This window comes from Pinus tabuliformis, chromosome 6 (genome assembly GCF_031772625.1).
Source record: "Pinus tabuliformis cultivar Carrire ecotype Pingquan chromosome 6, CPIR1, whole genome shotgun sequence".
NCBI classification, from domain to species: domain Eukaryota; kingdom Viridiplantae; phylum Streptophyta; class Pinopsida; order Pinales; family Pinaceae; genus Pinus; species Pinus tabuliformis.
This window is the reverse complement of record NC_142292.1, coordinates 1,386,123,809-1,386,150,374: the sequence shown is the minus strand read 5'-3', so window position 1 is coordinate 1,386,150,374 and position 26,566 is coordinate 1,386,123,809. Positions and strand designations below refer to the sequence as shown.

General features: G+C 39.1%; 1 protein-coding gene across 1 annotated transcript; it reads left to right on the top strand.

Moving 5' to 3' along the window:
- Window positions 1–9,570: 9,570 nt before the first annotated feature.
- Window positions 9,571–10,346, top strand: LOC149263797 (uncharacterized). The gene is made up of 2 exons (XM_089390733.1): window positions 9,571–9,789; window positions 9,930–10,346. Exons 1-2 carry the CDS (start codon window positions 9,571–9,573, stop codon window positions 10,344–10,346), a joined length of 636 nt encoding a protein of 211 aa, XP_089246859.1.
- The last annotated feature ends 16,220 nt before the right edge of the window (window positions 10,347–26,566 follow it).

Here is a 26,566-nt window from a genome sequence, read left to right as displayed (position 1 = left end):
ATGAAATTCGTTTGGTAGCTGTACATAACATCACTACAGTTCATCAACAACAAACTAAATGGCATCATAAATTTATCAAGAAAATGGTGTTTCAAAGAGGAGATTGGATGTTTCTCTATGACTCTTGGTTCAATGATTTTAAAGGAAAACTCTTCTCTAGATGGATGGGACCATATGAAGTTCATACAATGTTTGATAACAAGACTATTGGTCTCATAAAAATCGATGAGGCATATACTCCCTTGATTGTAAATGGAGATCACCTTAGATTGTTTCACCATCCAATCTCCAAAGAATCCTTTATTAAACATTTCTCTAATAATTCTGGTTTTGAAATTGTTATTGCAGAGAATTCTTCCTCCGCACCTCTTGCTTAATACATACACACACACACACACACACACACACACACACACACATACATACATACATACATATATACATATATACATATGTATGTATGTATGTATATGTATCTATATATATATATATATATATATATATATATATATATATATATATATATATATATATATATATATATATATATATATATATATATATATATATATATATATATATATATAGTTTTTACTACTTTATCATTATTTTTCTTACAGGTGATTTGATGGTGTTGTTACACCACTAGTGTTTTTAGTCCTCTGGTGTTGTTACTCCTCCCATGTTGTTACTCCATCAAGGTAGATTTCCAAGTACATCCCTAACTGACTTTGTGGATTTGATTGACATTTCACTTATGACATGACTAGAATTGAGCATGGATGGTCATCTCTTAGTTGATGGGAGGTACTATATTAATGTTAAATGTGTCATATTTAATAGCAATAATGATTCATCATGATTTGTATTGAACCTCAAGCTAGCTCATACACTCCATATCAACATTTTGATTCCCACCATACCTTGCACAATTATCCATACACATTGGAACTTGAACTATGTACGATTGTATTGAATTATGGTCCTTTCCAACACATTGTAATAATTTCTATTATTTGCCATAATCTACCATCGATTTTTCCATAATCTTCACCCAGCATTTCACCGCAATCCTTGTCATTGCATCTTTACTAGCTAATGCTCTCCTCAACCATTTTGATACTACTTTGAGTGCTGCTACAGAGCAACTTGAAGAATGGGTGGGCAAGTTGTTAGGGATGAACTTGAGGACATAGCATAAGTCTGACGCCATCCAGATGTATGGCAGGATTTTTAGAATGTGGGGTGGCATACCTATTTTGAGAGGTTGCAGGGATTCAATGAAGTTGTTACAGTCAAATTTTCGTTCAACTTGGATAAGAATTATTTTAGAGTTTGTGGGATGGACATTCTTGTCACAAAGGAATTTGTTTTGACTATTAGTGTATTGCTACAAGGTGGGTAGAAATGGTGCACCTGGAAATCACCTCTACAAGAATTTCTGGAATTATTCTTGTAGGTAAGAGAAACTATGGCGGGAAGGGGATACGATCAGAAACCCTTGCCACATCCATGGGCCGAGGTCACGTATTTTGTCATGCGATACATCACTTGTGAAGGGTGGCTTGCTACGCTATTAAAATACCATTTTAAACTTCTTGCATGCCTTCAGTTCTATCGTGTGCATTCTTTGGATATGCCACATTTCTTATGGAATAATCTTCAGTTAATGGCACTTTCTTCTCATCAATCACAACAAATTTTGGCAGTTGTCACAAACCATGGGATTGTCAAGATGTTAGGGGTGCATCCCTATCACAAACTTCTGTGGCTTGGCCACAATTCACTAAATTGGTAGAAGAAGAATTTGCGGCGATGATGTTGATAAGAGATGAAGAGGGATTAGCTGCAAAAGAAGGAGTCACAGATGACATTGTTACATGAGATCCAGCATTGGTTGCTAAAGGTTTGGAAGAATTGGTGATGCATCAGGCTATTACAGAATCAGTAATAGAGAAAGGGCCATCAATGATGTTGTTACACATGAACTAGCATCCACTATTGACCTAGAAGAAGAAGAAATGGATGTAGAAGGGGGTGTAGATGATAAATGGAAGTGGAGAGCAGTGTATTTGACACTGTTATGCAAGAACCAACATCAACCACTAGGTTGACAACAGAATTGTCAGAAGTAGAAGAAATTGTAGGAGATGTTGTTACACAAGAACCATTGTCAAATGCCAAGAAGTAGCTAGAATGAAAAAGCAGGTGGCATAGGAAAAGGAGAAGGGAAGTGTAGAAAATCTAGGGGAAGGAGAAGCAATTAAAGTAGCATGTGTAGAAAGGATGGAAATCAAGGAGGATATCCCTCATTCTCCATTTTCCGCCTCCCTCCCAAGAGGGGCAAGGAAAATTTTCACCCCTAGATGCTCGGTGAAAGAAAATATCTCTCCCCTGATACTGAAATTTGTAGCAACAACTAGAGGCACCATTGTTGATACTATCACATAAGAATGAGTGTTGACTAGTGGAAAAATTGGACAAATCGAAGGACTGGTGGTTTAAACTGTTACAAAAGAACTAATTCTGATCGAGGGATAAGTTGAAGAAACTATGGCTGGTGCTATTCGCACAGAGCTGTTAGAAGAAAATGTTGTTGTTGGTATCAACTTGCAAGGGCCAAAGCCAATTTTTGAGAAAATAATTGAAGAAACAGTGGTTTTTGTTGTTCACACAGAGTCGTTGGAGGAAAATGTTGCTATTGGTATCAACCCGCAAGGACCGAAACCAATTTTTGAGCAAATGGAGGAAGATAAATGGGAAACAGAGCAGCGAGAGCAGCCACGGGAGAAAGCTGTTGAAAATTCTACTCTACAAAGGCATGTAGTGGCTCTGATTCATTCAGGGAAGATGTTGGGCCACCCCATGAGTTGAGGAGTAGAGACAGGAAATAAGGGTGAAGCAGGAACAGGTGGACGAATTTCCTGACATCAACCCGCCAGATCCAACACCGACCATGAGACCAATGGAGGATCTCATTATCAAGCAATAATTTATTGAAGAGTGTGAAAGAATAAGGGCCCCTGTCCAAGAAAGGTATTGGTCGCAATTCAAGGAAAACATGCAATTAAAATTGGAGATTATTAACTTGAGGAAGAAGGTGTTACACTTACGGAGACGGGTGTGGAAGCACAAGAATAATTTTGGTCATCCTGCTATGAATCCTAGAGCCAAAACCACTTCAGCAGTAGTATAGAATGAACCATTATCACATATATTTAAGTCACAGGAATTCTTGTTCACTTCCGAAATTCAGAAATGGCAGGATACCACATCTCACCTTCAATGGGGGTCTATCTCTTTGGAAGTCCACTGGGAAGGAGTGAGAGGAATTCAAGAACACATTGTCAGAGTAGTGACTGATTACATGACTCATATAGATAAAGCAAAGAAGCAACAGGAAAGGAAGAAGAAAAGGATGGAGAAACTAGAAGAACAGGTGCAGCTACTGAAGGTTGACAAACATGAAATATTCGCTCTAGTGTAGTAGGTAATGGTGTGCTAACCTCCTACTCATTGTTATTCTATGTTAATCCATGAAAAATGCATGTTCTTTTGTTTGGAGAGAATCCATCAGAAGATAAGTCACGAAATCAAAGATCCGATACAGTTTCTGTGGCTCCTCAAGGGTCACAATATTTTGAACTAGCACTTGATGTGCGAACTCTACATGCATGATTATTTTTTTGGGACCAATCAATAGTTCAATCCAATGCCATATGTGGGAGATATTTAGTTGATATCCTTCACCTCCATCATGATTAACCATGTTAAGTGGAAGAAATCCTTCGACACATTTCAAAGAGAACCAAGCGAACAGGCCACTTGTAGTTTTGGGAGAGCATTGACAGGTTGTGAATATTTTTAACAAACATCATACCTTCTTGGGAATAGAAGGATGGAAGGTTTAGATGTTAGCAATGTATAAGTGTTGTGCTCACATGTGTATAAAGAAAATTTTTACTTGTGAAGAGGAGGCTTGGGTCAGTTGTTAGAAGCAATGAGTGTTGTCGTCAACAACAGTGAGGATACATGAACCTTTGGGGGGCTCTAACTTTGTTTAGGCTTTGGAAAAAATACCACAATATATCGCATGTATTTAGACTTGTGGTACCTGATGGATTGGTCTAAGATTTCATTTTTCCATTGTTGGGTTGCCATCTGAGTACACACTAGCTCAAGAGGTACTTTTGGGACAGGGTCCCTTGGGGTTAAAATTTGTAAAACTTTTTGAAATATTCTAAAGTCTTCACATTTTGAGTAGTGGAGCACAGGTCGATAAGAGTTAAAGGGGATTTAGGGAGGTCAAAGCCCCTTAGTTTGTTAAGGGTTAAGCTATTTTCCGACCCGCCCATGGTTTGCAGACCATGGTATTGTAATAGAGAATTATATAAAATGAGTCATAGAGAGTCATAGAGAAGTAACTCAGTGAATGATCTAAGAGATGGAAGTGTAAGGTTTGTTTTTTGTACTTAGGTGAAGGGGAAGGCTCCTACAACTATGTACGCGAAGATCTTCATAAGTATGTAGCTGAGTGCACGGGCCTATGCAGCTATGTGCATAGGCTTGGAAGAGTTTGTAATCGAAGATCTAAGCATAATAAAGGTTGTTGTGAAGAGTTATCTGCATATACATGTGTTATTGTTTGTGTCTGAATTTACAGTATGTTCTGTTTGTTTATTATAATTTATCATGAAAAGTACTTAATAGATGTGCAAAAGAAGTACATCTATTTATTTGTATGATGTTATGAATGTTTAACGTAATTGGTGAAGGGTTTGAATCTGTTAACTATTAGTTTTTGTAGTTTCTAGGATTTCAAAGTTAGGGTTCACAAAGGTCGAATAAAGCCCTAAGAGTAAAAAAGAACAAAACATGGTGCTTTGGATACAGAAACTTGGTTCTAGCATCCCCCAATATTGTCTCAAGTGATACTGCAGGCTACACTACACGGGTTTCTACAAAAAGGGCCAGTAATGTAGTGTTTTGTTGGTTAGCGCAACTAACTATGAACCTTGATCAAGGCACCGTTAAGCCAACAAAGTGTTTTGTTTCCAGAACTGGGATCTATCTGAGGAATGTGTGATGTCGAATAAGTGGATACTAACTAAGAAGGAGATCGAAAGATGAACAAGCTTGCAGCCCAGGAAAATACGAATACACACTTGTCGAAAGAAGAGTGGTTGAATAGATACATGCATATGGAAGAACATGAAATTTTTGTCTACTCTTTTCTATGCAAGCTATACGAATGGTTGGCTAAATTAGTGGATGGTCAACGTACTTGGAAGTAGGATAACCCTACTGTGTGGACTCCAGAGTTAGTGAGGCATGAGGAAGGTTCAGAAAACAAGATCGTGATGATTGTCGGCCATTGGATCAATAGTATATTGAGTTTATTTATTATTGAGTTCACTATTGACATGTCTATCAGTTATAGTGAAGTTAAATGCCAGTTTTTCAAAGGACCAAGAGGTAAGTACCTAAAGTCTCTGAAATTTTGGATTAAAATTTTATTGTGTGAGAAACAGGTTATGCCATTAAGTTGATGTTTAGACAAGACTTGACGGGAACTACATGAAGTAGAAATCCATTCAAAAGAGATCTAGATTCAGGTGCTAAGTACAGTGCTTTGTTGCAAGCATTTGATAGCGATGAAGAAAGTAGTACTTTGAGGAAGCCTCAAGGTGCACCGCAGACAATAAATCAAGGTATTGTGGGAATACCACATCCATCCAATCCACCTCTTCCATCACCTCCACCTCACACACCTACACCTACACCTACACCTACACCTCCGCCTCCACCTCCACTATTCAGTATGGAGAATGGTATGGAGATGTCTATATTAAAGGTTCTAGGGATAGAAGACCTTGAACAACTTTGATTTGTAGCAGATGTTGTGTGGAAGTCACAACAGATATTGGATGATGACCTGAAGAAAGTGCAGTTGGTCACAACATTGCAAGATAGGGCCCTGAGTTGGTATATCAAGTTAGTAGATTGATATGACTGTGATGTTGAAATATAAAAATATGCGTTGAATAATGAATTCAAGAAACCTAAGTCTCAATCTTAGTTGGTAACCAAGGTTAAAGAAATTAAGCGGGAAATAAATGAATCTATATGGGATTTTGATCAGAGGTTGAAATGTATGCTACAATAGACTAATTTGGAGATCTTGGATGAGAAATATAAGGATTGGTATATTGCTTCACTATTACCTCGTTTAAGACCGTCATTGTTACAATAGAATATTGGAGCACAGGCTCAGACACTGGAGATTGCTATGAAGTTGGAATCCTCGCCTATCTAGGATACGAATCTAGGAGTGCAACAGATTCAGTCACAGTTGTCTACAATGCACATGGAGTTGTAGAGTCTCAAAAAGGGAAAATAGGTATAGAATGAGACTCACGCAGAAGTATGGTGCTTAAAGTGCAAAGGCCATGATCACGACAAGGACCATCTCTTGGTGTATCATAATTATCTAATTGGGGGAGGTCCTGTGCCCGTGAAACCATAAAATACCACTACGACAAGCACCAATCTACTACTATGGTGTGACATTTTCCAGATCATAGGAAAACATATGACAAACAATTGCCACATATTACATAATTTTGTACAGACTCTCCAACAACTGTTTTTCAATATTTGTAAGTCTGTAGGTCATGATGAGCACAATTTCCGAAATTATGAATTAATGATGGACAAAACACCAACATATAGAGTACAAAAGAAGGTAGCACAAGAAGGGTTCTAGGGATGAGGAAGAGGATGAGGACGAGGAGGTAGAAGAGGTCAGAGACATATCATTTGTTACAGTTATGGATAACCAGGTCACTTTGCGCAAGATTTTCAAAACCTGATACACCCCTCTTCTCAATATTGTTGACAGTTTGATCATGTCATAGAGGATTGTCCTATGCTCATTGCATAGATGCAAGAAAAGAAGACCCAGACTCAGCATCCTACTTAGAACATCGAGATTATGAGATCATAACCTCGCGAATATGGGCCCAGTGTTACTATCATTACGCGAAGCGGTATAGCTACCGGGGAGGACAAAGGAAAACAACAAGAAGACAATATATGGGTATGCAATGCTGCTGAAAAAGATGATGGATTCAATTTGAATAAGGAAAATGAAACTTTTATGGAGGTGAAAAAGAGTTTTGTGGATTTGGGAGTTTCCACATCAAAATGTTAGGGTGCATGAATAGAGAATCCTGAAGAAGTCAAGACTATGTAGGAAACACATCCTTCATTATTAAGATATTTCTTACATATCTACACGAAGCTCCTAAGGGACCAAAAAGTGGTATAGGGACTACAAGAGTTGATAGACAACTATGTTGGCAAGGGTAAGTCATTGCCTGAATAATGCATAGTGTACAAAGTGGACAAGGGAAATAAAAGGATTGTTTGGAGATGAGATTGACTGCATGGATCGAAGAATTTTAAATGGACTAGGTGATCCTCAATTTGGGATTGGATGACTTTTTTTTCCTAAGAAAACCTGGGAAAGAATGGGAAACTCAATGCTATAATGTTTCTCAATTTAGCTATCAATGGCAAACTAGAAAAATATTATTCCTATGGGGTTCCTACGTGGAGTAACTGTGGATATTGAAGGGGCACACAATATAGCCGATTTTGAAGTAATCGAAATAGTGGATGAAAATTACCTACCTTGCGCTACTTGGAATTGAGTGGGAATTTGATATGAATGTGGTCAACAACCTAAATAAGTGCAACATAACATTCGAGAAGAAGGAACTAGGGGTTATTTTTCCATTGAATCCGACCGAGGGTGTGCAATACACTGAACTAGTACAAAATTATTATCAGGAAGATTGAATTGAGCATATCTATAAGCTTACTATGCTGGATGAAGATTGGATCAACACTCAAGTGGATGGGTGAATTACTTGGGAAAAGGATAGCTCCTGCAACTTAGATTCAGATGAGGAGCTTGAGCACTGGCATAATAGATTGCATGACGTATCGACATTGTGATGCAACATGCTTACTAAGTCACTCCGATGTATATCTATTGAGGTACACAACTTACCGTATTATGATGGTTTATAAGATGTAATTTTGTTTCTAGATAAATTTGAAAGGGATGTACTAGAGGAACATCAGTTCTAGGCACTAGACATTGTGTTGAGAACTATGCCTTAAAAATGCTGGGGTACTCATAAGAATATTTTTATATACTGGAAGGAGTACCAAAGGATGATGAAGTTGTGGTTTATATAGGCCAATACCTTCTTTGTGGAGAAATATATAGGAAAGGATGATCTGCGTGAGAATCTTCAGTGGACGAAAGCATGGGGAGAGGAACCACAACCATAATGGGTGTAGATATTTTTCCACACTTTGGATACTATTTTGATGAACTGGTATCTAGAAATAGAGCTGCGACACAGAACCTTGGAGTGGGATGTTCCGAAAGGAAAGCTTTTTGTTAAAATTCAACTTGGAGGATGGATTTGAGTCTATTGGTGAAGCGTTACAGGAGATCAAGGCTGCAATATTCAGGACACCTGTAGAACCTATCACATAGGTACAACTAGACTGGAGTACCCAGCCACACCATGCTCTGGAATGCTACAATTTGACCAAAGAAGAAAGTGAGGAAGGTCCCAGGAACATCATTATTCTTGATTCAGAAGGAAAACACGAAGTCGCGAGGCCTAAGGCACAAGTTCCTCACATTTCAAAACCCTTGGAAACTAAGAAAGTGAACATTGGGTCGGAACCACAATTGAAGTTCACAAATATAGGTGATTACTGGGATGAGGACATAGTTGACAAAGTTGCAAAGTTACTTTGGGAGTATCAAGACATGTTTCAAACAAAATTCTCTAATCTAAAGGGGATAGTCAGTGATCTGGGTGTCATGAAGATCACTTTAAGCCAAACAAAAATCTAGTGAAGCAACACCCATACCAATTGAATCCTAAGTTTAAAGAAAAAGTGCACGAAGAACTGGATAAGATGCTTGCAACAGGGATTATTGAGACAGTAGAAGAATTAGACTGGGTTATTTCTATGATGGTTCAGGAAAGGAAGAAGAACAAAGAAATCTGAATCTGCATAGATCTAAGGAAGTTCAATGATGCTTGTGTACACGATCCTTTCCCTACACCATTCACTGATGAAGTATTGGAAAACGTTGGATTTCAACCATCCTACTCATTTACAGATGGGTTCTTAGGGTATCACCAGATCAAGATCGTGCTAGAAGGTCAAAGTAATACTAAATTCACCACATAATGTGGCTGTTTTTAGTATATATTTACACTCTTTGGACTTAAGAATGCCCCTGTGATATTTTCTAGGGTGGTAGTTGCGAATTTTAAATAAATTATCCATAAGTTTTTTGAGGTTTACTTTGATGAGTAGACAGTGTTTAGGTTAGTGAAAAATCATGTGGCCAGTCTTCACCTAATGCTGGATAATCATAGGAAGTATCAGATATCCCTTAATCTAAAGAAGTGCATATTTTTCATGCCATATGGGATACTCTTGGGCCATGTTGTTTGTAAGTAGGGGTTGATGGTGGACCCTGTGAAAATTGTCGTGATTATCAATTTGAAGCCTTCAAGAAATTTCAAACAGCTACGTGTGACACTAGGTCATACAAGATATCATAGGAAGTTCATCAAAGCATATGTGTATATCACTGTGCCTAAGGAGAAATTACTGAAGAAGGATGCGACATTTTTCCAGGATGATGACTGTCAGAAAAGCTTGGATGTGTTGAAGGAAAAAATGGTTACAACAACTATTCTAGTGTTCCTCGACTGGAAAAAATAATTCCAGGTAAATGTAGATGCATCTTGCATAGCGTTAGGAGAAATTTTAACCCAACTAGGCACAGTTGATATTCACCATCTGATTGCATTTGCAAGCAGGAAGTTGTCAAAGGTAGAGAAGAATTATTCAAACACAAAGCGGGAAGGATTAACATTCATATATGTGCTTCAGAAGTTCAGACATTATCTATTGGGTGTGCACTTGAAGATGTACACAAAGCATTCTACTTTGTAGTACCTAGTCAACAAGCCTATATTAGGGGTGTAATTTGTAGATGGTTACTACTTTTTCAGAAATACGACTTTGAATTAGTTGTGAAGTCAGGGCGATTAAATGCTGGACCAAATCACCTCTCGCAAATTGAGAATGGTGACGAGCCTACAAGTCTAGATGAAGGATTGTTTGATGCACAACTCTTTGTTGTGAACGTTGCAGATGAAGAATTTCCAAACATAATCCATTTTCTATCTACGGGTAAAACTACTAAAGGGTGTATGACACAACAGAAGAAATAATTGGTGGATAGGGCTATCGATTTTTCTGTTATTTTAGGATGCTTATATAAAATCGTATCCGATGAAGTTCTAAATAAGTATGTCATAGATTATGAATGTCAAAGTATCCTTGTTGAAGAGCATGGGGGAGTTGTTGGATGGAATTATGTGGTAAGAATGATTGCGTAGAAGATCCTACAAGATGGGATATGGTGGCCAACTATGCACAAGGATTCCAAGGAATATTGCAGGGAGTGCGATGTTTGTCAGAGGATTGAGAGGTCATCATAAAGGTATTAATTGCCTCTAAACCGGCAAGTGTCATTACATTCATTCGATAAGTGAGCAATAGAATCCGTGGGACCAATTCAACCACTAGGAAATATGGCATGAGAAAGAAACATCATCACAGTGACTGAATACTTGACTAGGTGGGTTGAGGCATAGCTTGTGAATGATTGCAGCGTGGCCATAGCTGTGAATTTCATATTTGAATAAATTTTGCCTTGATTTGGATGTCCTAATATTTTGATGAGTGATATGGGTTCACACTTCTTGAGTGAAACAATTGTTGCCCTGCTTGAAGAGTTCCAAATGTATCCTTAGAAAAGCACGTCGTACCATCCTCAAGCAAATGAAATAATGGAAAACTTTAATAAAATCCTGGAGAATTCTTCGATGAAGATTTGTAATGAAAATAGGAATGATTGGGATGTGTATATACTAACTTTTCTGTGGGCATACAGAACTACATGTAAAAAATTGACTGGAAAGACACCATTTAGGTTGGCTTACAGACAAGAGGTCATCATGCCAAGTTTGTGGACCACCGCAGTCACAGATATGGTTGAACAAGATACCATGGAGGAATGCCTTGCAGGAATATTTGAATTGGAAGAAGATTTGTTCTTGGTTGGTTTTCATCAGTAGGTGCAGAAGGCCTACAAAAAGGCATGGCATGGTCGCCACATTAAACAACGCACCTTTAAAATTGGATATTTTGTTCTACTGTATGATAGAAAATTTACGAAGTTTCCACGAAAGTTCCAGATGCATTGGCTGGGGGTATATATCATCAAAGAGATTACAGATGGAGGTGTAGTTCAGCTCATGAGGCTAAACGAGGAGCTGTTTCTAGGTAAAATCGATGGGAGCGAGCTAAATTTTTACAGGGGCGATCCCGCACTATATGAATGGAGGAGAGTCTTAGTACTCTAGGCAGTTGTATGGAAGTGCGATGCTATAAACTATGCTGTAGAAATGATAGCTTGATGAAGTGAAGGGGTTGCACAACGATTAGGACAAAGGCGCAAATGGGAGCTGTGACAAATTCTGCACTAGCATGGTGGGTATCGCATAGCCGGGCCAAAAAGTGATCATTGGAAGCAATGTAGATGATTGGATGGCTATTTTTCCATTAAAGGGAGAGAGGGGAGAGCATTTAAAGAGCATATATTTGGAAATTTGTCGCCAAAAGTGCATTAATGATGGAGATCTAGAGGGAACTAATGGATTTGAATTCAAAATGGGCTATAAATATAGGATCTCGCTCCACATTAGAACACTTTTCTTGCAAAGAAATTGCTTTGATATTTTTCACCTTATTTTGCACCAATCCAGTTACTATATGTATCAAGGGGATTGGAATGAGACTCAAGAGAAGTTTATAGAGAAAGGACTTGGGTGGGAGGTGAATTTAACTAAGTGGAAGAAGAAAATATTCTGAGAGAGAATGACTGCAACACAGCCAGGTGCCTATCACAACACCTAGGTCATCAAGGCCTAAACCATCTTCCTATGCAGCAAGAGAGAAGAAGCAAAAGAAGCCACAGCAAAATCCAATATGGCAGTCACCGCGCAAGAATCCAATAGAGGTTAGATAGACGAGTCAGATGGATAGGAGCAAGTAGATGGGACCCTTGGACTTAGATGAGGAGAAGTTAACTACAGGGGTTAAAGAGATTGATGCCGATGAAGCAGAGTCGATTACTCGACTACCACCTTATGTACCCCCTAAGAAAGAAATAGCTAAAGTGAGTAAGAACCCAGATTCAAATAAGTTCTAGGTCTCTACACCATTTCTACTAGAGGAGATACCTTTTGAAGGCACTTTGTTAGCCCAAATACCAGTTTTGTTATGTAACCAGATCACAAAATAGAAGAAAAGATAGATCAATGACTTCAAAATCAACCTCTTCGAGGGTGCAACCTCTAAATTACACGAATGAATAATTCTTAGATGATACAAATGACAATACCTCCTTTCTATATATAGGAGTCTAAGTGGTCCCAATACAATTAGAGCCTACATAACAATAATATTGTAGGGGCACAACAATAACAATAGTGGGCTTCTATGGACCACAATAGTAACAACATATGGACTACATGGGCACAACAATACCATAAGGGGGTTGCAATAATAATAATAAGGGGCTACACTAGTAGCTTAGGGGCTACACTAGTGACTGCTTCATGTTCAAATATGGGATTTCCTTCCTCATCAAGTTCTGACAATATTGTTTGAGCTGGGACCTTGTCACCTATAACATTCTTTAAGCATGAAACATGGAAAACTGGGGGCACTCGGGAAGTTGCAGGAAGCTCCAATTTGTATGCCATAGTACCAATATTTTGTAACACTTTATAAGTACCCTATTACTTTGGTGATAATTTATTATCCTTCTTAGCATGCTTGAGGTACATTTGTTTGTATGGTTGTAGTCGTAAAAATACCCAGTCGCCTATGTCAAAACTTCTTTGCTGCGATGTTGATCTACCTATTGTTTCATTCAATTCTGCGTGAAAGTGAGGTTATTTTTTTCTTCTTGATATGTCCTTTTATCTTGAGTGTTTTAGGAGTGGTAATTCCTACCAATGCATTACAAGATAAGGTTGGATTCATTTCTTCTTTCTCTAGGATTAGTTCCTGTTGTCTATCCTCTTCTTTTGATGTTTATTGATCCTTTTCTTCCTCCTCTTCACAGTCAATGTAAAATAATTTCTTCTCGGCACACTTATGACCTTTAGTGTATTTTATATCACAACTGTAACAAAGGTCATTTTCTCTTTTTTCTTCCAAATTTTGTGGTGTCAACCTTGTAGGTTGTGGAAGGCTAGAAGAAACAACACCTCCATATTTATTGCCATAATTTTTCTTTCAAATTTTCTTGCCAACCTGAATGTTTTCTCCAATGAATCAGGTTCCCAAAGAAGAAACTCATGTTGAATTTTATCCTTTAAAGTCCCTATGAAGACATCAATTCTATGCTTCTCTAGAATATCATTTACCCTTATATTCAATTTTTGGAAGTCCTCAATGTGCTCTTCCATTGAACCCCTTTGTTTGAGATTTATCAATTGGCTGAAGAAGGTGTTTCTCTTTGTATCCTCATAATGTGCTATAATATCCTCTATGAAAATTGACCAACTGAAAAGTGGTTTACGAGAACAAAGCCCTTTATACCATAAAAATTGATTCGGTTCTAAATATAAAGATGCAATACATACCTTTTGTAACAGTTGCACATCATGTAGATCAAAATATTTCTCCATCTGTAATATACATGTTATGGTATCCTTGCCATCAAACTTCCTCATATCAATCTTCAAACTATGGTGGGTCTTCAATCCAATGGTAGATTCTATGAAATCATGATTAACATTTATTCTTTTCTCGTCGTTAGTTTCCTCTACTACCTTTTCATCATTAGGAGGCCTTATTGTAGTAGTTTTGTCCCACCTTCCTTCAAACCTTCCATGTATTTCTTTAAATCTTCCATGTATTTCTTCAAATTTGCTTCCCTACCATCGATATTAGCTTCCATGGCACATATAAAACTATTTATCTTAGCTTTCATCGCATTCTTCAAATCATCCATCCAACTTTTCTTACTAGGTGTTTCTATTTTCTTGATTCGAGTCATTCTTTTTCTTGCTTTTAGCAGCTCAATCTAGAATCTATTGCATCTCTAAAATTTTGAAACTCCAAGGTCTAAAGTTGCGACCTAAAGTAGCCCTATGTGTCCTCTTTCCAATGCCACTAGTCTAATCACAATTGGATTCTCCAAGAAAGAGTTATGTCCAATCTCCTATTATGACCTGATGATATACTTTTTTAGTAGAGAAAACTTGTACGAAGTGCCACGTGTCACTGTTTCAACCTTCAAACCTGTTTGGGATGTATTCGGAAGCCTGTAGAAACCCTAAATGTCCTGGACCATATCTCCAAAAATATAGCGAAATAATATCTGAAATTTCGGCCCGAGATTCACCAAGATTTCAGCTCAAATCGGCTTTAATTTTAGAGTATTAACCATCATAGAAACAATTATAGTGACAATTCCATGATTACCTATTTGAGATGGAATTATGGAGCTTGGAAAACTTGTAACTTCCTTAGATCATATAAGCGAGACAAGATCTGAAATTAGGATCCAAGGTTCAGAACAATTTCGACTCCAATGGGTTTTTTTTTTTAGATTTTGAAACTTTTTAGAGAAAATGTTATAGCAAAAATTCCACAATGTCCTATTCGGAGCAGTGAAACCCTAGAATCCAAAGCTCTGATACAAAATGTTATGTAACTAGCTCACAAAATAGAAGAAAAGATATATGAACAACCTCAAAATCAGCCTCTTCGAGGAGGAAACCTCCTTTACATTACACAACTGAATAATTCTTGGATGATACAAATGACAATACCTCGTTTCAATATATAGGAGTCTAAGTGGTCCCAATATAATCAGAACCTACATAACAATAATATTGTAGGATCACAACAATAACAATTGTGGGATTCTATGGGGCACAATAGTAACAACATGGGGACTACATGTGCACAAAAATACCATAAGGGGGCTTCACTAATAACAATAAGGGGCTACACTAGTAGTATAGGGACCTAATAGGTTTTGAAGATGGAGGACTTGGACCTGTGGGTTCATGTGAAATTCCCACAGTTGGAACCAAGAAAATACCCAAAGAACGTTTATTATGAGGAGTCGGATATTACATGGCTTGAGCCATTGAAGTGGGTGGCCGAAATTGAGTGCGTGAGGTTCCTCAACATGTTTTGGGTGCCACATTTTAGCCGCATCACCATTAACACTATATGTGTGCATCAATTATTGACACTAGTTCATGGTGGGTGCCTTGGTTCGAAGGGCCCATTCCAATTACTAATACGTTAATCCACCAAATAACCTTATTTCTGTTTCAGGGCATGAACCCTGCAGATAATTTTGTGGGAAAATCACAGTAGAAGAAGCTATAGACCAGATGAAGAGTGACTTCAAGTTGATGAAGAAGCTACACAGCTTTGTGATTAGCTCCATATTGGATGGTGCTGTGTAATTTTCTACAGAAATCTTGGATGAAATGATCATGAGGAAGTGTCACACTGAAGAAGTGTCGATGCCAGTAGTATTTTTTGTTGCGAAGTGCACCAAAGGAGTCCAATTTAATTAGGCTCAATATCTATGTCAATAGTTCTTGGAGGATTGTCCCAAAGCCCAGGATGAGGGAAAGGCATTCCACTACGTGTGGCTACTTCTATTGATTTTGCTAGTGGCATGAAGTACACTTGAGGAAAGCCAGTTTCCGCAACATGATCCAAACTTATGCGAGGCTGCAAAGTTTTCCTTGCTATGGGCAACAAAGGATCTTGACCGTGTTATGGAGAGAAATATATTTTGTGTCTTGTTTGATTCGGAGTTGCAAATGGTGATCAACCAACAGCATCATTTATCACGAAGTATACATGCGTAGTATGCTAACATTACAAACTTCAAGCAAGATTTTCACAATCTATCTATCTGCGCAAAGAAGGATGCCATGTGCACATGGCATAAGTTCACATATTTGGTTGGAGAGGATGATATTATGGGGGTTATCAGTAAATGGTCGAGCGAATGTCTCACCCCATCTGATGCAGGCGAAGGAACCAGTAATGCTGTTGAAGGTGAAATAGGGAAGACCATAGCTACAACAACAATAGAGAAAGACAAGAAGAAAGAATCATAGAAGGCTTCTGCAAAAGAAAAGGTCCTATAGAAAGAATTCATCATGCAGTAGAAAGAAGCCTCTACAAAGGATAAAGAAGCATTGAAAGGAAAGGTGGCTGAGAAGGAAAAGGATGCGCTGAAGGAGAAAGTTGCAACCACATCACACGCCACTATTAACCTCAACAAATCTGAAATAGACCACACCAATGTAGAAGTAGAGACAGAAGGTGAAGAGTAAGGGGGTGCAGACTTGAATTCACCATTCATATTCAAGAGGAGGTAGAAGCAGAGTTCCATGGGACCTCGAAGTAGCAGAAGTCTGACAAGTCTGTGAGTGAGACACAAATGGTCTACACGGAGGGGGACTTAGATGAGGTCAGCGATGTGGTCTGCAATGCCACTAAAAATATTTGGGGACACATTGAGGACTAGTACCACTAGGTATTAGACAAGGTACAACAGGGCCTAAAGAAATTGTAGGTCCAGACAGGGGTAATTCAAGCAAGTGTAGAAGAAGCAAGCCTGAAGAAAGTGATCCTAAAGAAAGTGAACATGATAGCCTCAACAAAAAAGATCACCACAAACCTCCAGGTAGTGTAGTTTGTAGAGGGATCCTTTCACATTGAGACTTCAGAGGACATTGTGTGCCTATTGCATCTGAATAATTTGAGCCTTAATGTTGCAGTGCTTCCCATTTAGACATTTCATTAGCTACATTAAGGAGTTTCAGACGAGCTCAGGGTTCAATATAAATGGGCATTACTGGTTATCGGTGAAGTAAAAACTAATAACCAATAGATGTTTGAGGAGAAGGTACGGGCACTCAAAGAATGAGAAGAGATCGTTGCACGTAGTTAGTAGATGGAAACAATAATAGTGTAGGCCTGTAGTGAGCTTCCCAAGCTCCAAATTGTAGCAGAAATGGCCTTCGCAGAGAAAATCCAGAAGTTAGTTGTTGGAATGAAAGAGTCAAAGAAGGAAATTAGCAAGGTCTGCTTTGAGCAGTAGCTGCATATATCTAAGATTCAACTTAAGCTGTGGCCCACCACTCCTCCGGAAGTCAGAGAGCAGTGCGAGGCTACTATTAAAGATAATATGACTACCTTGAAAGTTGCAGTCTAGGATTGCAGTCAATTATTTGAGAAAACAATGGATATGTGGACCTCACTATAGGAGGAATCACACTTGCAGAAAATTGAAGCAGACATCTGAGAAAAAGAGGTGTAGTTTGACGAGATCGAGGCAACAATGCAGACCTTAGAACCAATGAAAGGGTTCACCAACCTATAGGAGGGAAAGTTTATCCAGACCCAGTTTGATGAGATGTGTTGGAAGACCTCCATCATATCCTCCAGGACACAACCTTGAGCCAATGAGGCAAGCAAGCTCTCACGGACAGTTCAGAGCAAGTTGAAGGTTATGCAACAAACACAAAGAACCATGGGTCTTACAGTTGAAGGTCCAACCATAGAGAAACTAGTTGAACAATTTTGTCAAGACACTACACAGGGAATGAAATATCTTCAAGCATTGAAGATAGAGTTTAGTGGTCTGCAAGAAAAGATCGAGGCAACACCAGGAAAGTGACTCGAGATGAGTCACAACTTTGTGTTGGGGACTTATTGGGACAGTGTCCCTTGACATTAAATTTTGAAAAGTTTTGGTAAATATTGTAAAGTCTCTGCATTTTTTGAGGATGGGAGTGTGCAGGTCGATAGGAATCAAAGAGGATTTAGGAAGGTAAGAGCTCCTTAGCTTGTTAAGATTATGTTGTTTTGTGACCTGCCCATGGTTCGTGAACCATGGTATTGTAATAGAGAATGATATAAAAGGAGTCATATAGAGCCATAAAGAAGTAACTCAGTCGATTATCTAAGTAAGAGATATAAACTTAAGGTTTGTTTTATATGCCTAGGCAAAGAGGAAGACTCCTACAACTATGTGCGCGGAGACCTTCGTAAGTCTGCAAATGGGTGTGCAGACCCCTGCAGCTATGTGTGCATGATTGGAAGAGTCTACAATAGAAGACCTAAGCACAATAAAGGTTGTTTTGAAGAGTTATTTGCATATTTGTGTGTTATTATTTATCTCTGAATTTACTGTATGTTTGATCTGTTTACTGCAATTTATCATTTGAAGTACCTAATAGATACGTGAAAAAAATATATCTATTTATTTACATGATGTTATGAATGTTTAGCACAATTGGCGAAGGGTTTGAATCTATTAACTATTAGTTATGTAGTTTCTGGGATTTAAGGGTTAGGGTTCGCGAAGGTCAGGTAAATCCCTAAGAGTAACAAAAGCACATAACATAGTCCTTTGGATGCAGAAACCTGGTTCTAGTATCCCCCAATACTGCCTCGGGTGACACTATAGCCTGTGCTATGTGGGTTGCTTCCGAAAGGGTCGGTAGTGTAGGGTTTTTTTGGTTAGCGCAACTAACTCCGAACCTGGGTCCAAGCCCTCCCAAGTCAACAGGTACACAAGGATTGGTGGAAGGAAGTCCTTCACCCAAATGGATAAAAGGTTGTTAGAAGATAAATGGCTGCGAAATATGACCTTGCACAACTCCATGCTGACCATAGTGGCTCTAACATAGATCTGCGTAGGAGGCAAGCTGCACGAGGACATTCAAAAAGGCTATTTGGGGGGAGATGTTGGTTGTTAATTTTTCCCACCTTTCGTCCCTTTCTTGTACTCATTCCATGCCATTGTCGGTCTATTTGCATTCTAAATAGTGAAGGTACACCTATTGTCATGTCTTTGTGAATTATTAATCAATGAAGCATAGTCATAGGGGATTATTGCCTAAAGCGACTTGATAACTTAATTTTTCGTGTAGATTTGGAGGAATGATTATCAAAGGCATGATTTAGTGTCTGATGACTATTCAGCTAGTAGTGCTATCTTTGGATATGCGATGAAATGGTAGATTAACCTATCGAATAGCACAAGTGATATCTTTGAATTCTGCTGTATCTCAAGAAAACACTATGTATTTACAGGAAAACAACTGTCGTAATCTTAGGCATTGTCTGTTGATTAATGAAATGTATAAGTAATTATTATGGGACTGGGAAAGCCACTACTAGGATATATATGATATTTCTAAGCTATAAACGGTAGACCCCTGTAATGATATTTTGATTAGTATAATTGTTGATCTTTTGAGTATTTTATAGATCTCGATATTACCACAGACCTGATCAGGGAGTTGGACCCACTCTCCTGACCAGGCATTGTTGGATTAGATGTATGTGTAACTTTATTTTCTATTGTTTTATCTATTTGTTGTGTAATGATTTCAATGTTTGTTGTGAGTCTTAACTTACTGTTACTCTTATTCGTTGTTAAAGTTATAACTTGTTGTTACAAATTGTTATGTTATGATTAAATGTTCAATGTTGGGTAGGGAAATTGTTGCATGCATATACCTTGCATGATAGCCTTGAAATAACCATTCAAGCACTAGGTTGATAATTAATGTGGAATTGAGTGAATTGCATGATTCATCTATGAACACTAGCACCATCTTGGCGCATGATCCAATCCGCAAGGAGCTCTTATTTTGTTTGATTCACAAGTACACCTATTCCGAAACCTAGAACTCCTTCAACAACCTGTTTTGATCTTCATATCTCTTATTTCTATCATGTGCTGCCTTTAGATTCTTCTCTATAACCTACAACACCCTGTTAATTGGATCACTCCAACTGATGGGAGTAATTCAACTCTACATATATAATGCCTCGAAAGGACTCATCCTGAATGACTCCTGATAACCATGTTGTATGAAAACTCAACCAAGGGAATATACTGCTATAACTTCTTCTATTGATGCATCACATACATCCCTAACATGTCATCCAATATCTTGCCGACCCTCTCTATCTATCTAGTAGTCTATAGACGATAAGTTGTACTGAAGGAAAGCTCCGTGCCCAAACCTGCAAACAACTTCTTCGAAAACTTGGAAGTGAACTTTGCATCCCTATCCAAGAGGATATTCTTTGGAACACCATGAAATATTACCACATTTCTAATGAATACCTATGCTACGTCACTAACTAAGAATATAGACTTCATTAGAATGAGGTCTGCAACCTTGGTCAACCTATCCATAACAACCGTGATGGAATCATGTTGCCTCACTATCCTCGAAAACCATGTGATGAAGTCCATGGAAATTACCTCCCATTTCCATTCTAGAATCATAATTAGTTGTAGTAGTCCACATGGATTTTTACACTATGCCTTCACACATTAACAATCAAGACACCTAGCCACAAACTCTACTACATCCCTCTTCAGGTTGAGCCAGTAATATAATCTCTTCACTGTTGTCAGTGTATTCTAATAACCTGGGTGACATGTTTCACAAGAAAATCTCTCAAGATCACCTTCTTCTCATCACTATTGTCTGGCACATATATCATGTCTTTGAATCTGATCAATTTGTATGTCATAAGACAATAGTCCTCATCTAGTGCACCTGCACTTGTACCTGTTCCTGTACCACTACCTGCACCTATACCTTTACCTATAATACCACCTGTAGTTGTACCTGTACTGTCACTTGTACCAATGCCAGTACCCTATTGCAACCTATGCACAACCTCTATATACTTGACATCTTGTTGACCTACTTGCAAGATCCTATCATGTAAGTTTGTCCCATAGGAGATCATAGATGTTAGATGATTTACCTATACCTACTTGTTAAGAGAATCTACCACCCTATTCTCCTTTCTTTGGATGCACCTAATCTCGAATTCAAACTCACTGATCATGCCCAACCATCTAGCCCGTCGGGCATTCAGATTCATTTGGTCAAACGAATACCTCAATCTAATATGATCACTCATCAATACAAATATCCTGCCAAGAAGATAGTGCCTCCACATCTTCATTGCATGTATAATCACTGCTAACTCAAGATCATCTATTGGATAATTATGCTCATGCCCATTTAATTTTTACGACCCATAACACACCATCTATCCATCCTGCATAAGGACCCCACCAAATACTCTCTTGCAAGCATTTTTACATACTACAAACTATTTTTCTTGATGCAATCTTAAAACTTTTTCATGTGTCAATGACTACTTAAGTTGCTCAAAACTAGCCTCACACTCCTCCATCCATTCAAACTTCTTATCTTTCCTCTACAATGATGTGATAGGATGAGAAATTTGTAAGAAGTTCCTGATGAACCTCCTATAATAACCTTCCAACCCCATGAATTACCTCACCTCTTCTACATTCTTAGGAGCTACCCACTCCATGATGGCCCTTATCTTTTTTGGATCTACTGCAATTCACTCCTTGGAAACAACATGTCCCAAGTAGTGTACCTTAGTCTGAAATGAACTACACTTTTGAGCTCAGCATACAACTAACGTTATCTCAATAACCGCAACATTGTTGCCAAATTCTCGGCATGCTTTTCCTCATTTTTAGAATATACCAATATATCATCGAGCACATAAATGTAGCTGGAGCATTAATAAAACCAAATGGAACTACAACAAACTCATAATTCCCATACCAGGTCTACAAAGATGTCTTGTAAATGTCCTCCTCTTTGATGTGTACCTGATAGTACCCAGATCTCAAGTCGATCTTAGAGAACTTTGTTGCTCCCTTCAGTTGATTAAACAAATAAACAATTCTTAGTGATGGGTACCTGTTCTTGGTAGCCACTTTGTTCAGATTCCTATAGTCAACGCATAATCTGAGAGTTTGATCTTTCTTCTTCACGAACAATACTAGTGCACCCTAAGGTGATACACTTGGCCTAATGGATCCCTTGTTCAACATTTCCTTTAACTAAAACTTCAACCCAACCAACTTTTCTAAATATGGCTTTAATGCTTCTTGGAATGATGGTTCGTATTCAAGAACCAAGGGTAGAGGAAAATGAGAATGAACTACTAGAGGAGGTCTAGAATCATCCTCACCCATGAAGTCAAACATGGGGACTATGTGGACATAGGGTAGAATATTTGAAGATATGGTATCAAATTTCTACAATATGCAATGTGAATATGGCTCACCAGAGAGGTCAGTAGGACAAACTTTCCAAGGAATTGGAGGATAATCGACCATACCTAGATTGGTGTGATATAGGTTGAGACTTGTTTTAATCAATTGAGAAGACGGCCAGGGGAAAACCATCATGCCCCAAAGCATGGGATATTGCCTGCAAGAATATGTGATGGAGGGAACTGATATGGTATGAAAAGGTGGGAATGATGCTCCCTAGTAGGAGGATTTTGTGGAGTGACATTGTGTTTTGAGTGCTCGAAAAATGGATTCAATCATATCGGCCCAACTTGGCACAAGATCCTCCAAAGGATTAATAGTAGATGTCGGGGCCTATGTGCCACCGAGTATGATATGGGCGTACTAGATGTATTTAGAGTGCGGAGAAAAATTCTAGGTTCACAAATATGACAGGAAGTATGCACGATGGTGCATATCATCCCAAGGGTATTCAGGGGTAGTCATGGCTTCCATGATGTCCTAATTGGAATGGAAGATGGGAGGATTGGAAGAAGATTGACTACATGATTTAGTGGAAGGACGTCGTTCATCAACCTAAGAAATAAGGTACACATACACATCATATGAATTGGTAGGTGACAAGCTAGTAGATGGAAAATCTACCGGTGTTGAGACCTGGGTTTCCAATGTAGGAGGTTCGATAGAAGCGCATGCAAAAACCTCAGAAAGGTTTTCCTGTGAGGAACTCAACGATGATGATAGGTAAAGGATATTGACTATGGATTCCATCATCTTGACATTGGGGGGAGGGATCATGATGGTGGGACCAGAGTCCCACTATTCTGGTGTACTAGTGGTACCAGAATCCACAGGTGGAGTAGATGGTCCACTACGAGTGGCCTCAAAGTCGCGAAGAACAATTTTGTGGAGGGAAACAATGGGAATAATGACCATAATTATCGCACAAGGCACAAGGTTTATTTGTAAGAAACGCTTAGAGTTTCTTGGCTAGTCCCAGTAAGGTAACTTGGTTCTCAGGGATATTTGACTTAGGGAAAGTTTCATGAACCAAAGGTTTGAGATGAGGAAGCTTAGGACAGTTATTGGTGGCATGCCCAATAACCTCACACAAAGCGCATGGAGATGTCGGCTTTGAGGCTTTTGGAGCAAAAGGTGCTTGGGGAACCTTGTCCTTAGGTTCCTTTATCTTGGCTTTGCCCTCATGTCTGGATGTTTTCGCAAGAGGAGTGGGTTGATGTTGAGGTTGTGGTAGAACTCCAGTAGTGAAAGGTGTAGTAGGGACCGGTCGAACTGGGGTCAAAGCATGACATGGTCTTAGCTAACCAGGTTGGGTGCTTGTAGGGGGGTTAATGTACCATACTCGAATCCCTAAATTCATATTAAGAAGGACCAGTGAAGCCCTAATAGGGATAGAAAATATTCCTGGAGGAGGAAACAAGAAAGATATCTGGCCTATAGGGTGAACATCTCCTAGATGGTTGAGACCTGGAGGAATAGCTCCTGGGGAGAACAAAGGAGAGGCACCCAAAAACGAAGGAGGTCCTAGGTGGGTGGATCGTGATGGATTGGCTGAGATGGGAATAATAAGGCATTGAGGAGATGGGTATTGTTCAGATTTACCAAACTCCTTCCGAGCAAGACGTGACACTTGTAACATGAAAACACTCAAAGAGCTAGGCTCTCATATGAGAGGGGGAGGACCAAGGAAAGAACCCAATAATGTGGAATCTTTTTAGACTCCAGGTGAACACATGTGGGAGGATTGGTAGACTACTTATCGACCACTGATGAGATAATGCACTCTAGCAAAGTCACAAATGTCCGCTCATAGTATGTCAACTGATTGATGGTGACGATCTTCGCTTCATGGGGAGAGAACATCTTGTGAAAAACTACAGATTGGATGAATGACATGGAATAAGTGTAAATATGACCCAAGAGAATATTGTAATCGATAGGGGCATCAATAACTTCAATTTCTACATGGAAAGTCTTTCCCACAAGAGTCACTAGACAATTTTTATACATATCAAGAGGCTGGGAGCAATAACTGTCCTAAGAATGCAAAGTGATGTTGAATGGGGACATTTCATGTGACTTAAGTTGATTCCAAATGGTAGCAGACATCACATAAATGGATGCACCTTTTTCAATAATGCATCGGGAGATGATGGCATTACAGACTCGGACTGGTATCTGGAAAGAAATAGATAAAGGTAATGGGGGATGTTTTGATGTATCAACTGGGAAGACAATAAAAAGATCGTTATAAGGACCTATTGTGCCCAAAGAAGTTAGTAGTTCTTTCATTTGAGATGGGCATGACAAGAGTACGTCCAACATTGACATGGTAGTGGGGGATTGCACCAAGTCATCTACTATATTTTATGTATGGGCAGCTCGGTTAGGAGCCGCATTACAGAGTAATGGTCCCTTTGGGATCTTAGGAATTGACTCAAATTTAGGTTGAGGGATCTGTAGTGGACCATTTGGTGTTGTAAGAGGCTCAGTAGATTCTTTGGTTTTGGACACAGTGGCGAATGAAGTTGATGGCTTGTCATATTAATGCGACTGGTTTTGCATGTTGATATTAATGGGATTGACCTCATCAGAATTCATCGTGGTGATCTAGTAGTCACTAGGACTAGAAGGTTGGGGGGATGGGTTGCTTGACTTGGTTGAGGTTGAGTAATGACAAATCCTTGCTGGGGGAACGGATTTGTAAGCACTGTCAGTTGAGATGGTGCACAATTCTGAGGAAATTTTTGGATGGGTGGTTGACCTCTACAAGTTGGTTGAGCTTCCCACATTTGTCACTTCTGAGGTAAAAGAGGACACTCATGTGCATAATGGCCATGTACACCACAACATGTATAAGGTTTGTTCGTACGAATAACCTTGTTCTGCTTGGACTTACTACCTTGTTGCTAGTTGTTGGTGTTAGGCTAGTTCCCCTAGGGTTCACTAGGTTGATTACCTTGATTACCTTGGTTACATTTGCTACCCTTACCCTTATTATTTTTCTTCGAACTTTGGGGATTGGTTGCACTCTTTTGTGCAAACACTTGACCCTAAGGGGGTGGTGGCTACTAGGGCTAGGGATGCATGGGAGGCTGCGACACTAATGCTTGGGGGGCTGGAGTGCTCGAATGCGCATAGGGATAAGATGGTGGAGGGGCAATGGTTTGGTAGATAGGTTGAGAACTGGCTGGCCCTAAGAACATGTTGCTAGTTAGAGGGTCATATGTTAGAAAAATTATATATGACAGAGAAATGCAAGACATATAATATGCGGAAAAACACAAACACATAAAACCAGAGAGACACAGATATACATGGTCCAGCTAGTTTGGGCTACGTCCACCCCAAATAGCCAGTCCTTCCTTTCTGTTATCCAGCAAAATGAAGAGACACAACCTACAGTAGATCCACGGTAATATCCTTTGTTTTCTCTCACAGTATCACCTCTTTGTTTCTCACTCTGAGAATACACACATATTCCATAGCCTCAATACAATACCCTCATAAAAAGAGAGGGGTTTCCTTCTAGGGAAAAAAAATGCTAAACTAAACATAAATTCTACCATCAGATCATCCACCTAATGAAAAAACTAGATTGACTAGAAATTACTATACTTTTACAAGGCAATTTTACATCTATTTTTAGCTTCAGGTGCGTTTCCTGTGAAACCCCCACCGGGGGACCAGTGGCCCTTGAAACCCTCACCAGGGGACCAATGGCCCCCGCACCCCTGCAGGGGGGACAAGTGGCCCCCGTACCCCCCCGTCGAGGGATGTACAATATTCCTGGGGTATACATCTGACTGAAACGAAGACCTATAAATAATCATGCTCCACACCCAACATCATAAGTGTTGGAGGAACTGGTGCCCCCTTTGGATAGACATAGCTTTGTTGAATATATGGTGAGGGATGTGAAATGGCTCCAGTGACACTGTCGGTAGTGTGAGATGCCCCCAGTGCGTTGGCACCACTACGATGGGGAAGGTACGGAATGACAGTATAAAAATAACTGGATTGCGCATAAATTAATTCATATCTCAACAAATTTTGTAGAGCTTCTCCCTCTATCTGAGGAAAATGAGACACAAAATATTTGGCAGTGGGAAATAAAAGGCTCCTAAGAAACCAATCGAGGTAGGCACAGTCTTTGAAGGGCGGGTAACAACATGTGCTCCTACT